The sequence below is a fragment of the Condylura cristata genome, unplaced genomic scaffold (assembly GCF_000260355.1).
Source record: "Condylura cristata isolate star-nosed mole 26May11 unplaced genomic scaffold, ConCri1.0 scaffold00006, whole genome shotgun sequence".
Lineage (NCBI taxonomy): Eukaryota > Metazoa > Chordata > Mammalia > Eulipotyphla > Talpidae > Condylura > Condylura cristata.
In genome coordinates, this window is record NW_004567107.1 from 50,941,470 (window position 1) to 50,957,300 (window position 15,831).

At 32.6% G+C, this 15,831-nt stretch overlaps 1 protein-coding gene across 1 annotated transcript in view; it reads left to right on the top strand.

The window, feature by feature from the left end:
* CCDC171 (coiled-coil domain containing 171) overlaps positions 1 to 15,831 on the top strand; it is a 224,718-nt gene that overhangs the window by 158,453 nt on the left and 50,434 nt on the right. The window contains exon 24 of the mRNA XM_004677677.2: positions 9,127 to 9,258. Coding sequence (XP_004677734.1) covers positions 9,127 to 9,258 — 132 coding nt within the window. The remainder of the gene's footprint in view (positions 1 to 9,126; positions 9,259 to 15,831) is intronic.

Sequence of the window (15,831 nt, forward strand, 5' to 3'; positions counted from 1 at the left end):
GCTAGGAGCTTGAAAAGCTAGGAGCAGAAGACAACACGTCTGAACTCCAGTCACTGCTCGACATCTCGTATGCCGTCTTCTGCTAAAAAAAAAAAAAAAAGATCTGCGTCTATAAATTCTGTAAATCTCTGTGTAAATTTGCCAGGCTGAAATGACACTGAAACAATAAGTAGGAAGTCACATGAGTTTTTGATAACACCCTTTTGTGTTTACTTCTGTAGTAAAGTTATTTAAACCTCTAAACCATCATAAAATATTTATTATAAATTGTTGATTTCTATAAATGTTTTCTGAGTATATTTGATGTCCAGGAACGGTGCCCTCTGTATGAAGCAGAGAGCTAGATAGCTAGATAAATAGAAGTTTTATAGTTTCTTCTGTGAAGTTAGAGAGATACAGATATTCCAGTAATTCCAGTATACCATGCTAAATATGAATCCAGAAGGTGCAGTGCCACGTCCAATGATAGTTATTCTCCATTGAGGTATACTTAGAGAGTCCAGGGATTGACTAGAAGTTTTAGAGGCAAATTAGCCCTGGAACAGCCTTTGAATTGCGAGGAAAGAGGAAAAGGTCGTGAACAGAGAAACTAGCATGTACAAATGTATGGAAACATGAATTGCCTGATGTCCTTAGTTCAGTGTTAAGGAAAAGAAGAGTGCAGGGGAAGAGACTGAATTGCTGAGTGAGGCAGGCCATCACAGTATAATTTGCCAACTTAGCTCTTTAGCATCGAGGCAGTAGGGAGTAAACTGAGTTTTAAGCTAGGGTATGATGTAGTCAGATTTTCTTAATGAGTTTGACTTTTAAGGCTAAATTTGCAGATTGTTTGCGTTTAGTAATGAAGGTGGTTTTGAAAATCATGTATCTGTAATCTGGCAGAGGGCTGGTGGAGGTTTGGACCAAGGTAATCGACTTTGGTGGTATTAGAGGAAAGGGTAGGAAGTTTGTTTAGTAAAATGGCATATGGTGGTGAGACGGTAGAAGAGGATGATTTCTTGGATGGACAAGGCAGTTTACTCATGTTGGGACTATAGTAAGGGAAGCTTTATTTTAGTAAAGAGAAGGGAGATAATGATGAGCTTTGCTTTGGAAATACTGAGTTTAAGATAATGTGTAGTGATCAGTAGATATGTGAGTCTGAACCTCAAGGGAAAAGTCAGGGTAAAGATAAAGGTTTGAGATTGATTAACATAATACTCTTTGGCAAAGAAAGAAGGCCATATAGCCACTGACAGGAGAAACAAGACATTATAGATAAATGGGAAGCTAGAAAATGCATTTTAAGAGATTAATTATGCTACTGGAGTTTGAAGTCCTTGAGGGATGGAATTCTGTCTCCTTAATTTTTATATCCTCAGCATCTATCACAGTGCCTGGTACCCAATACACACTTAATGAATGCTTATTGAATGAGGCATACTTTTGCCCTCACACAGTCTCTAAACATAACAAAGACATCACTCTATTCCAGTGACCTTGCTGATATTATCACCTGCTTTGTTTATTTGGTTGATAAAATAATTCTGTATGTTTACTTAGCCTAACCAAGGGTTAGAGGAGAGAAGTTCAATTATAAGAATGTCTCTAGGAAAGAGGTGATTTACAGGCAATAGCAAGTTTGACTTCTAAGATAATTCTGTTGTTAGAGTGGATTGTAAGTAGGTAGAATCAAACATTCTGACAAGTGAGGACACTGTATAGCTAATCTTTAAATGTGATTTTGTAATCTTGTCTTAAAAGTGAATAACCAGAATATTGGATAAGAGTTATGATTTCCATTCTTCAGTGCATTTATAAGAAATACAAAGATCATAAAATAAATTTAAATTTAAGTAACTGACAGTATTTTAAAAGTTGAAGCACAATCTTTTGCCTCTAGAATCCCAATTTTCAGTGATTCATTAATGGTTCTCTAAGTATTATTTATGATTTTGAACTTGTCTTCATTCTTAGTTTCTTGATTCTGGTTCTTAAGATCAGCTGAGCAGGATATACAGGTGTTAGCACAGCTGGCTTGCTGATGACAACTCTGTCCATATAGCTGTCTTGTGTGTCATCATTCATATTGCTCAGTGTCATTCTGACCTAGCCAAGCTAAAAATGGTACTGTAGCTCAGGAGGGATTTTAAAACCTTGACAAACCAAAGAAAAGACACTACAGAATGTCATGTTGTGTGCTTAACAGTTTTTAGCTTAAATGCATCTAAATAACTGATTTCATTGTGCATCTGTCTTTATCTTTAGAAATAGTTTATCTTAGGAAAGATGATATCTGTTTGTAGATGGCTGTAGCAATTGAGAAACACATTTCTCTATTTGCTAGTATGGGTTTTCTGTTTGTTTAAATAGCTTCATGGCCATGGTCATGTATGCATGTGGGATACATTGTGGGCTATCATAGATTTTTTCATGCTATCCAGTGTCTTTCTAAGATATCCATGATTAAATCATTCATTTCCAGCTTGATAATTTGATTTGAGGGGTCAGTTTTTCAGATTCTTAATTGGGATGCAGCTAGCTTGATAATTTGATTCAAGAGATCAGTTTTTTTTTTTTTTTTTTAGCTCCATAATTGTGATGTTGCCATGAAATGTGGGATGGTTGTGGTGGTGGATTTGCTCTCTTTTCTTACGATGGCAGCTGGCAGTCATTGGCAGGTTCTGGCTCTGCTCCATAATAATGTTTTCTGTTAAGTAACTGGCCCGCAAAAACACTTTCAGTTTATCAATTTTTTCTTTTAAAATTATGAGTGTCTGGGCCTCCCTTGGTGGCACAGCAGGATTAAGCACAATACTACGAAGCTAGCCACAGCCACTTCGGCACAAATTTGATTCCTGACCAGGAGGGTGACCCACATGCCTGTCTTACTGCTGCTCCCCTCAGCAATGTGCCTCATCAGTATGCCTGTTCTGTTCCCCACTCTGTCTCCGGTGAATCCTCTCACTGCCCCTGCACCTCTGCCCAGACCCCAGCTCTGTATGAATAAATAAATATGTCTTTTAAAAATAAACAAAATTATGAGTTTTGTACTGCTGCAGCACCAATGGAATGCCTGCTTCTGCTGAGAGAGAGCCAGGGTCTTCTGAAAGATGTGGAGCATAGCAGCAAGTAGAGTATGTGTCTTGAGCCATCATTGTCTGGGATCTTCCATGGGAGATTGTATTAAGTATGACTATTGCATGGCAGCGTATCTCAGTATAGTAGTTTGTGTGTGTGCATACACATGTGTGTATTTAGTATGGGGAGTGGAGAGGGGGAGAGAATGTACAAATGAATGAAAGTGTCCACAGGTCCAGTGAAACTGCTGTGAAAAATAAGGATGTTTAAGTGTTATTCTCCCTTACTTTCACAAAACTACTTTTTTGGAATGTACCCATTTTAGCTAAGATTACCAGACAAAGAACAAAGGGAAGGAAATAAGTGTTTGTGATTTTTTTAGGTAGGAAAATGAAATACCAAAATATTAAGCACAATTTCCTGAACTATTAGCTTTTCATTATAGGTATTAGGAGTCTTTATTATTTGGTGTTAAGAACACTGAACTCAGTGCCCTCATCTATGGGATAGCAGTAGCTATTTTCATAAGGCAGTGGAGAGTACTTTGAAAAGTATGAAGTACTTTTGCAAGTACGAATAGGATTATTAATACAAATGACATTGTCCTTGATCCATTTCATTATCAATATTAAGGAAAAGGTAAAAGGAAGAGGGAAATAACCTTTTAGGTGTAATTATCCAGCCTATGAATGTCATTTCCAGTGTACTGATATACTTTAAATCCAGCTTCTATCACTAAGCACAGACCAGCATCTTGAAGTGGTCTAAATATCTTTTTTATTATTCTCTCTTTCTACTGCCTTGTAGAATTTGTGAGTTTGTAATGACATTCTTATTTGATCACATACTTACCAAAAGCTTCTGTATGCACAGACTTTTTCTTGCTACTAGTGTTATTACAGTGTACATATTTAACTCTGGCTGATTCCTTTCTCCTTATGAGACTGTCTAGTATGTCTGTTTTTCTGTTGATTAGTTATTAGGTGGGCAATCAGTAGTTGTGCCAGGAAAGTTAACCCAGCATGTTATATATGAAATTATGTAAAACTTAAAAATGCATCCAGCATCCAGTACACTTATTTCATTAAAAAAAAAACTTGAATGGCCCTCCCTGGTGGCGCAGCGGGTTAAAGCACTGCACTGAGAAACTAAAGCCACTTCCGCATGAGTTCGATCCCCACCTGCCCGGCAGGTGACCACATGGCGTGGCAGACCTCTGCTGACCCGCCCGCTGCTCCCCTCAGCAGTGTACTTCGTCGATCTGCCTGTTCTGCTCCCTGCTCTGTCTCTGGTGAATCCTCTCACCCTCCGCATCTCTGGCCTGTACCCCAGCTCTGTACAAATAAATAAATAAATCTTTAAAAAAAAAAAAAACTTGAAAAATGGAGCCAGAAGTATCCGTGAGATAACGATAAAGTATTCATTGAAAATTGTTCATACATTCTTTGGTGAGAAATGGATATTTTAAAAAAAGCTTTATAGATAGTAAAAAAAAAAAACTACTCATCTGAGGAAGTGGGGCTAATGTTTTCTGTAAAGAGCTAGATAATATTTTAAGTTTTATGGACTATATGTTTTCTGTTTCAAACACTTAGCTCTGTGGTAGCCAAAGGCAGTAGTGAATGGAAGGGTTTTGCTGTGTTCTAGTAAAACTTTATTTAAAATAACAGGTAGTGGGTAGAACTTGATCCTTAGGCTGTAGCCTAAGTAAGCCAACCTCACATTATTCTCTAAAGCATAGGTTGGAAAATTGTGTATAGTCTGCTTTAGTGTATAGGGTAGAATTAAAAAAAAAAAAAGAGTGCAATAAGGAATCAATGGAAGTAGAAGAAAAGAGTGATAAGCTTTTGGATGGTAGGAAATAGAAGCATTGTAAAACTGAACACAGAATGCTAAGATCGAAACTTACAGGAAATATTGTAGATGTCTGTATTTGATGGAAATATCTGTGTTAAGAATGTTTTGTAGCTTTGGAGGCCAATAGATTGGTGCAAATAAAATTTTAGGCAGATTAGGAGTATGATGTAAAGTGTAATATCATTTACTTTTTCCTGGCATTCAAGATTCTGGCATTGTAGTCCTATTACGTGTATTAAATGTATCTGAGTTTTTTTAATCTACACCGTTACTACTTCTTCCTTGGTATTCTATTGGTTAAATTCTACCATATTTCATCAGTTTTTTTTTTTAATTGTAACATTGGGTCCAGAGGGATTTATAGCTGTACATGATAAAAAGATTTAGCTTCACATTTTAAGAGTTGAGTAGTTTTTTAAAAAATAGTTTAATTTCATAGTTGATATACCTAGCAGACATAGCATTTTTGGAGAATTGTATGAATACAAAAAGTTAGAAAACATGGGTGACTTGTTAGTAAAAGATAAAGGCATAAGATGGGAACAGTACAACATGAATCATATGAATCACTTAAACCTGTAACAAGGTTGCTGAATAAAATGTATATACATATATGTGTATATTTACATACGTATATGTATATTTACATATATGCACATATGTAAATATATATCATAACAATGCAACTTAAGCCTTAAACCTGTAACTAGGTTGCTAAATAAAACACACACACATATATATTTACACATGTATATGTATATTTACACATATATGTATATATGTAAATATATGTGTGTGTATATATATCTCTCATAACAATGATTTGAATTCTTAGAAAGCTTTATTTTTTTCTTACGTAGATCTTTTTTCTTTTAATACCTGCCTTCTGAAGGATTGCAGTCAGATTGGGAAAAGTAAATTACTTTCTAAAAACCAAATTTTAAAATAGATTAATACAGGTATATTTCTTTATTCTTTGTCCAAATATTATGAGGATGTACAGATTTTATAGAATGCTAAAAATGTGTATGATTTTAAAATTGAGATTTATATTGTCAATTCTTAAAAAATATATATATAGTTCTTATCTATAATTTAATTATTATTGAAATGGGCATAAAATATTAATTATAGAATATATTAATTATAGAATGGATAATGTGCTGTAAACAACTAAATACTGACTTTTGAAGCTATACAATTAATCTGAAAACAAATTATAATTTAATCCATGGACAGATTATGATGATGTTTTTATCCCAATTCATTTTAAAAGCTAAACCTACTCTTGTAAGAAAAAAATGTTACTATTCCAATATTTGAAAAAAATTGGCAGTAAAAATTTACTTTAGATTTTTTAAATGAATATTTTATAACCAATGAACAGTATTCCTAATGAAATTCTACTTATTTCTTCCTCACTTTAGTTATTTTGTTTTCAGCTTATATGCTCTATTTCTTTTATCATAAACACATTTAGTGTAATAAAGGAGTCATTTTCTTACTTGGTCTTCTCTATCTTTATTCGTACTCTGAAACTCAAACTTGCCTTCTGCATTCTTTTTGAATAGTCTCCCATTTGCATTCCTTATTTTTTCACTTTTCCTTGTCATCTTCCTTCTTGCTTCTTTTCTTCACCATTGCATTTTTATTTGCTTGTGTCACTGTCTTGTATTTTCTCAGTTATGATGCTTTCACTCCCTTTATATATTAAAATAAAAATTATTACCCAGGCCTTTCCAAAACTTACATTTTTTTCTCTAGAATTCTTGGGAGACCATTTTATAGATGCTTACTTTCAGAGTTTGGTTTAATTTAAAAGTGGGGAAAACTCTTGAATTATAGTAAAAACATTTGTGATATTCTAACTGCTATAGTTCATGTGTCACTATCTCTTGAAGGCACTGTCACTAATCAGCAGACAGTTATTTAATTTATAATTAAATGAAAGTATTAACTCATGCATATTATTCACATAATGTAATTCTGATGCCCATCATTAGGTTTAGCAAAACAATTCCATTTGAGGTCTTTTCTATCTAAGTTAAAGAATAATCTAGTAAATTAAATGATGGTATAGTGAGAACACTAATTTGACAACAAATCACAGTTTTAATACCAATGCCCAACGTAAATATTATTCATAAAGTTTATTTAGAAAAATGTGTCTTACTGGTGCTGTATGTCAAGCTTTACAGCCAAAGTATGGTGCTTGATATTAATCAGGTTAAAGGACCCCCAGTGCTGGAGCTGTGCTGTGGATCATACCTATATTGCTTATAGCTCCCCCCACCTCCTTTTGCCCATGTTAGCAATCTGCTTTTGTACTTTGACATCCAGGATTTCCCTAGTGAATTTTGTCACAGAAAAAAGAGAATCATCAATATCGCAGTTAAACTTGACTTTCAAAGCTAATAGTATCTCATTTGGGGGCTCAAATTTAATAAATTTTCTTTGATTCTGGGTGAGTTTTTAAACATCAAACAATGAATTGGCCAGGGTGCAGTAAAATATTTAGATCTATTGACTATGGTTCAGAAGGGTAGAAGGCAAAACACTAGTGGTTTGATGTTGATAAATTCTCAGTACCTTAATCCACATTAATGTTTTCTTTTATCTGAGTGCACATTGGTGACAAAAAAAAAAAAAAGCAAGCAAGCAAGCAAGAAGGTATCCACACTTACTGAATGTAAATGCCTAAAGTAAATACATTTGTAAAAATAGGATTTGTTTTGTTATGTTAGTAAGTTTGTTAGCATTCTTTCATCTTGACTGAAGGCTCAGGAGAGTATTTGTTACAGGTAAAATACACATCCTGATTTGGGACTTCAGTACTCAAACTATTATAACACTGCATTGCAGTATATTTTTACAGTTTACATGTTGAAATTTCACTTACTGACAGAAATTTTTCAGATCAACTTGGGAGTACAATTATTCTCATAGATAAGAATAATTAAAGATGCATTCATTTGTTTGTGTGGGTTTGCTGGTTTAAGAAAACCCTACCTAGTGTAATAGTTCATTTATAAGATAAGAAATAAATCAGTTTCACAGCTTCCAAAACAGAATAGAAAAATGAATAGGTTTTTATATCACCTGTTTTGTCAAGTTACATTTGAAGTTGCTCAAATAAAACTAGAAATATAATTGTATTTATGTGAGTAATTAGGGTTAGTTTTAATGTTCGTCCCATTCCTAATCTTTTCTGCCTCATGAAAAACTCATTTTTTGTCTTAATATTTACGCTAATTTCGTATTTGCCAAATACAAAGATATTCTTAAAACTCGCTATTCAGAAATGAAGATAGAAAATATTCCTACAGATGAAAAAGCCTGTCATTCAACCATATAATTAAAAATTAGAAGTCATTTATCTTAAAAGGAAACTAAAGTATTGGATATTTAAAACTTACTGATTTTGGGTATTGAAAAATGAAAATATGTTTCTGAATGTTTACTTGTATGTTTGCTAAATAATGCGTATTTTCTCCTTTGTCCAGAAGGTGGCAGTGTAATATCAACTGCATGTGTTTCCTATATTGGCTGAAGAATTGGTATTTCTCCTATATCTGTGATATTTGTATTGTTACCTTTCTGCATTCTTAAAATGTAGCACAAATACCACTCATTTTATTTACCTTATTTAGAAGTTGTGTGACTGAGTTGGATTATATGTCTTATAAATAATAATAATCAAATTTCATAATAATATATTTTTAAGTCACCTTCTGTGTAGAGAAAATTTGTTGCTATTCTGGTATACATATTACTTAAGTTTCTTCCAGTGGCTGGTCCTTAATAACTGTCTGTCCAATATACATCAATTAATACCAGTTGAATTAAATGTATTATTAAATGATAATAATTAGGGGCTGTTTGTTTTTGATTTGTGGATATTTTTTCCCTCTGCCTTTTTCTTTTGAGAGTTGAAAAATAATTCAAAACCTCTTGATCAGAAGAGCTCTAGTGACTCTTCCTCCCTTCTCCATTTCAAGCAGGAAGATGCTTTTTCTTCTTAACATTCTCCCCCAGCACTCTGAATTAGAGATTTATTTGCAACGAAAAATCAATTAGTCCTAAATTTATTCATGGATTTCAGGTCCAGCGATCAATGCAAGTCCACTCAGTGGGCTCAAGGGGACCCAGTTCATCCCAGTTAATGTGTCTGAAGGGGAATTACCATTGATGCTGTTTTTTTCCCTTTAGGTCAGAGATCAGATCTCGCTGTCACGGACTGCGGCAAGTAGGAATGACTTCACCCTGCAGCTACCCAAACTGCACCTGGAGACCTTTGCAATGGAAGGGCTCAAGGGCGGGCCAGAGGTTGTAGCGTGCCAGGTTAGAGTCTAAATAACATTGTTTGCTACTGAGACGTGTAGAAAAATAAATTGCACTAAGTGAAGAGAATGGATGTCTCAAAGTATTATTTATAACTTAAAGTAGATGCAAAAAATTTTCTATCATGTGACACACTGTATTACACAAGTGTTTTTTTTTCTTTAAAACCTAGAATCAGCTTATTAATAATCCAGAAAATATTTTTATCAAAGGAAAAATAGGTGTTTTATAGCTAAAACTGTATTTAAAAAGCATACTTTTCTATCAGCAGAGGACAATAAGATTCTAGGCTGTTGTCTCTTTAAGCTAGTCCTATTCCATTGCTCTCACTGCTTTAAAATAAATCCCACTTTAGATAAAATTATCAGGAGAGATATTTGAAAAATTTCAATGTTAATTCTGAAGTATATTAAACATTTCTCAGTAATTTAATTTCAGCAAATCTGAAACCTAATTGTACTTTGCATTGAAGAATATTTTACCTTCAGTTTAAAGTACATAGTTATATCTTCAAACTGAGTTATTTCTTTTATAAAATTCAGAGTGCCAGTTCATAAAACATCAAATAACTTTAAAATAAACTTGACAAAGAAAAAAATATTTTTAAATATTCATTTTCAGATGCTGCTTATATCATGCTATTCACGGTTAGTGTTGTATTATTGTTATTTTTTCCCCTTAGGGTTGAAATTATTTTGAAATGGACAAAACAAAATTTCAGGATTGCGTTATTCTCCTTTTAATACCCAATACCTCTATTAGAAAAATATATCAACCATATGTAAACTATTGGGGGCCTGATATTTCAAAGAGGTTGTCCTTCTTCAATTGTTTACTACAATAGATTTTCAGTGTATTTGGAAAAAAAAGTATTTCTTAAAATTCAGTCTCTATTTCACATTTTGAAGTTTAAAATAAACTTTTTCACCCTTCAATTTATAACCTTATGAAGTTTTAATTTTGTATGAAATTAATGTCAGTTCAGGTTCTACATCCTTCATACCCTATTTAATTTGTTTTTAGTATCCAGATTGATGCTCTAAAAGGAAAAATACTCAGTTTTTATATTAGATGTGTAACAGTAGGTCTAATACATGTAATGAAAAACTAGGCAGAACATTTTCATGTACAGTTATAGAAGAATACTGTACCACTATTTTAGTATAAGATTCAGAGAGGTACATTTTAAGTTTGATTTTCATTATTTACGACTTTATTGTTACAGGAATACAATGTGATTTGAAATTTTTGATTGTAAAGTAATCCTTTACTTAGATATCTTGGTTTAGACTTTCATAAGGCTTAACATGTCATAATTACAAGTAAAGACTTCCTCCGAATTCTAGATTTTGGTGCTTTGGAAACAGACCAATTTCTGGGAATGCCATTTTAGGGGGCAAAACACAAACTCCTTATGATTCTAACATCTATGATTGGCAAGAAAGAATTACTGAGATCTATATTTTAAACTAATAGCATTTCCAAGTTCTGATAAAATGGTTATATACTTTTCTACAACCTAAACTTGTATAAATTTTTCATGATTTGCTGTAATATACATTGTATTTTAGTTATATATATATATATATATAAAACATATACAATATAACAATATATAATATATAATAGTCATAATTAACTACATGATATACATATTATACATGTAATATGTACTGTGCTATATTATACATATAACATATGTTGTGTGTGTGTGTGTGTGTGTGTGTGTATGTATATATATCTCAGCTTACTATTCCTTGAAAAGAATTCACTTTATTTGGCGATTTGGATCACAATAGTCTCTCTCTCTCACATACACACACACACACAAAATTGATGACTGATGATATGCTTTGGGGTACTGCTGAAAAAACACTACAATAGTACTGTACTAGTGCAGTATTCCAACCTATAATTTGAAATAAAAATATTTTATGGTAATTTCATAATTACATACATGCCTAGGTATAGTGAACCATCTAATGAATGAAATGATAATTTTCCCTTGATAATTATAATAAAGTTGAATATAATTAGGATAATAATAATTATTATAATAATGACCTTAAATGATTTCATTTTAATAGTAAAAGTGAGCATTTACTACTTACCACTGGTGTCATGCTTAACTTTTTAGACACATGGTCATGCTAAGCTCTCACAATGGTCCTGTCAAATAGATGGCATTATCTCCATTTTAGAATTGAAAAACAGAAACTACAACAGGTAACTATTCTCTGATCAACAGCAAGTAAATGGAAGTCCTAGAGAGTGGATCTGTATCTAGGTTGTTTGACTGCAAAGTCTGAACTGGTTAAACTGACACTACAAAAATCTAGACACCTATGTTGGATGACATCAGTAAAACTTTGAAATTTATCAGGGAGTTTTTCTTTCATCTACAGAATATTCATCATACAGCCATACATCATGTATACATTATCATTTATGCTGTATTGTGGCAGATTCACAGATAAAAAATTAGTTTCTATTTCACAGGCCCATATTATGGAACCGTTCATCTTTTTTTGATATATAAATATGTAGATTTATGCTAACAGTGGAACATATTTAAGAATTCTGTTTTTATTTAGCTTTGTACTCCAACTGTGATGATAAAGCAGATTATTTAAAGAGCGCATGCGCTGTTGCTGGTATAGTGAGAGGATCATTATGCAGGGCACGGAAGCAGAGGAACCTGCCGGCCTATATAGACACTTAGAGCAGGACAAGCTAAAGTTGCTATGGTCTGTCTATTCCAACGGGGCAAGCTTTGTTATAGGTATTACCCTGGATGGAAGAAAACCAATGAATACATCTGAAAGAAGAGAATGAGTGGATCACATTTTCTCTTTAGACCCAGGAGAGCATTTCACTGGTGTTCTCTACAATACAAAATTTGATTCACTAGTCTCTGAGATCTGCAAGCTTTGAGCCCCAATTTCTTTATCTGACAAAAAAAAAAAAATACTACCAATTTCTCAGGCTTATTGTAGGATTCAAAGAAGCACTGTGTAAAAGTAGAAAACACAGTACTCAGTAGTGAATGTGGCTGCTCGTAAGGTGAGCACTATGGGACCTTTGTAAAGATGAGGAAAGTAACAGTAGCTTGTTTCATTACTTTAAAGGTGAGTGTGTGTGTATTTTATTTTAAGGAATGGTCATTTAGGATATTTTGCTCTCTTTTCACTTGGTTCCTTCATTCTTCTTTGTTTCTTCGGAAGTTTTCATTAATTTTGGTCAAGGTCAGCCTACTTTCACTCTATTTACTTTTTCAAGTTACTTGGTGTTCCATTGAGGCCATTATGCTAGTAAAATCCTTTGTATAAGCTTCTGTGATAAGTTTAGAACTGTTCTATCTGTACTTTTATTACTTAAATAGGAGCATGCAGTCTCCTGGAACATTGGAGAAAAATAGAAACACCTAGATAGACAAGTTAGCTTTCACTAAGCTCTGTGGCTATATTAAAAAGTATTCTGTTCATGATTTGAACCTGTTACTCATTATTGTATACTTTGAATTGTCTTTTGTTCCTAGTTATGATATGTAAGAGTTTTAATGTGTCAAATATTAGCAGACAACCAAAAAATATTTGTTTCTTCATCTCTGGTCATTATTAAACAACACATAACAATATTAGTGGCTATCCTTGGTATGCTTATTCTGTACTATCTCATGTGCTTATGCACCTTAAATTTACTATCCCAGTTTATGGTGCGGCAACCTTATGAATAATAGGTGCTCTGCTTTTATTCATTTTATGAAGAAAGAAACGGAAGTTTATTGACATGAAGTGACTTGCTAAAGGTCACAATTTGAGTGAATAGGCTAACTGGACAATCATGCTTTTAATCTCGCCATATGCCTTTCATAAACCATAACTGACTCTGTGAGAGAGAGAGAGTGAGTCTTGAGATGTTGAAAACTGACTTGGGATGTTGAAAAAGAATAAAAAGATGCAGGCAAAAGAATAAAAGTAGAGTCTGCAGAATATAATTTCATTTGTAAGGAAATAGTGGAGAGAATAGAAATAAAAAGAAGTTAGCTGGGAAAAGTTACTTTAACTGTGTACTTTGACCTTTTAATAAATAAGATGAAGCTAATAAAAGTTTTCAATGTCTAGTATTACCTATCTCTTATCTTTGAAAACCTACTGGCACTCAGCTGACTGCATCGTACAACAAATCCTACTTCTTGGACTTCCGGAATTTGCAAATAAACTTCAGTTTGGTGCAAAGTGAACATTATTTCAATTAAAGATGAGATTACACTGAGTTACAACATGTGTATGATTTAGAAGCAAAAGATCTCACCTTTTGTTAATCTGATGGTAAATGGGTTAATATATCTAAAGTGCTTAGAATAGCTCCTGTTACGTGTTAAACTATTTATTAGCTACCCAGTAAGAAGACGGGAACTTACCTTTGATCACTGTGGCATCCTCAGAACTTGAACTATGCCTACTACAGAAACCCTTTCTATTTTGGGTGCTGCATAGTTGATTGCACACAGTTGACTGGATGACTCAGGAAGTTTTCTAAGTTATAGATGCCCTTAAAGAGACTTGGCATCAATTTTTACTTCCAGGCCCACTTCATTTGGAAGGAAAAAATTTCTCATATCATCTCATAAAAGTGATTATGGCTTAGTGCATAGTAACTGTACCTCCGAAAATGTAGTATATTTTATAAATATGTGTTTATAAACACTTCATTAGAGAAGTTTCACTGTGAAACCATTTATTTTAAGCAATGCATCTTCACCATAAACATAGTAATTCTTTAATCACCCCACCCCAGTTGTCATTACATAGCCCTTCCTTGATGTGCTTTATAGTTAAGAGGTATACTCATGACTTTGGGTTATCATGGTGTTTTGTATTTAAACTTGATTTTCATGCAGAGATACTTCATCCATCCATTTTCTTTTGTATTTACAAAGTTTAATCATAAAAGGTATCTTGAAGGGATGTTATAATTTATGGACAGAAGGAAAGTAAAAGCCATACCTAAACTGTTAGGCATAAAAACGCAGGAATCACTCTTCTTAATTTCTTACATGTGCTTTCTGTTGTATACTTAATGCAGCATCCTTTTCATTGCTATACAAGAAATTTTTCCATTTTTGGCATATTTAGAAGTTAAAGAGATGTTAGGCAATTATCACTTGAAAGCTGGTATTATCTAGATATTTTCTTCTTCATGTTCTCTCACCCAGATATGTGAATTTTCAGAAAGCTAATTATTTTTAACACCTGAAAATCAGTTTTTTTGAATGGAAATCTTGCTAAATATGCCAAATACTTTCTTTTAATTTAAAGAATATAATGTATTAAATTTTTTATTATGCTGCTTTATTATTACAGTACAACTTATACCAATAGTATAATGTACATACGTGTACAATGACATTTGCCTTTTTTATTGACATTATATTGGTTCACAACATTGTATATGATTGAGATATAAGATGTTTTTTGCCTTTAAATACTACAATTGCATAGAAATTTTCCTACCATTGAAGTTTATTTTTTTGAAAAAATCAGAATTGGTACATGATCTTCACAATAAGAAATTAGACTTTAAAAGATATGGAGAAAAACTAGAATCATTTGAAATTTTGCTGTTGAAATAACCAGTGTTAATATTTTCTGATATATTCTTTTAGTTATTCTACCTATTTTTTAGTATTAAGTACTCATGAGTATTTATTTTATTTTTTTAAGTAATATAACTCATGGGTATTTTAAGTACTCATGTCCCTTTCATTTATATATAACTTGCTTGCATGTACTTAAACAGTATTTATGCCATACTGATATGTAAACATTCTAAACTTAGCAATGTATCATGGATATCTTTCTTATCAGTAATTAAAGATTTATCTCTTTATTTTTCATAACTGTTATATTTCACTATATGCATCTAGTACAGTTTAGTTCATCAGTTTTCTACTGGTGGATATTTATGTTTTAAAACTTCTGTTAGCAATAAAATGCAACAAATACTCTAATATAGAGTGTTGCATTGATCTTTTAATTTCTCTTTAAAATAAATTAGTAGAATTGCTGCATCTAAAATTAAGCATATTCTAATATTTTTAATATATATTGCCCAACTACTTGTGGAAAAGATTGTTTTAGTTTACTACTAGGTCACTTATTAGTTCTTTAGTTTCTTCTCAGTATTATGGTTCCTTATTTTCTGATACTAAAGGTAAGTTTTGTCTTCATTTTATGATGTAGGTTTTCCCTAATATTCAAATGTTCATTCTCACTGGACCCTTACGAAGTTGCAGGGTTCAGTCCAAGAGTCTCCATGTTGAAGTAAAAAGAATAGTTTAGTGACAGTTGTTTATCTCTTATTCTTTATATTTATTCCTGGGTCTGTGATTGTTTTGTGATTGCTTTGACTGTTTGAGGTAATTGGAAACATGACCTTTTTGCAAGTGTGATCACTTTAATAAGATGATACCAAAGAAATTTTGGGGTTCTCAAAGGTTGTTTTCTGTTAGAATTTGTGAAATTCTTTTTCAGTTATAAATAAAAAAATTTTTAAAAATAATATAATAGT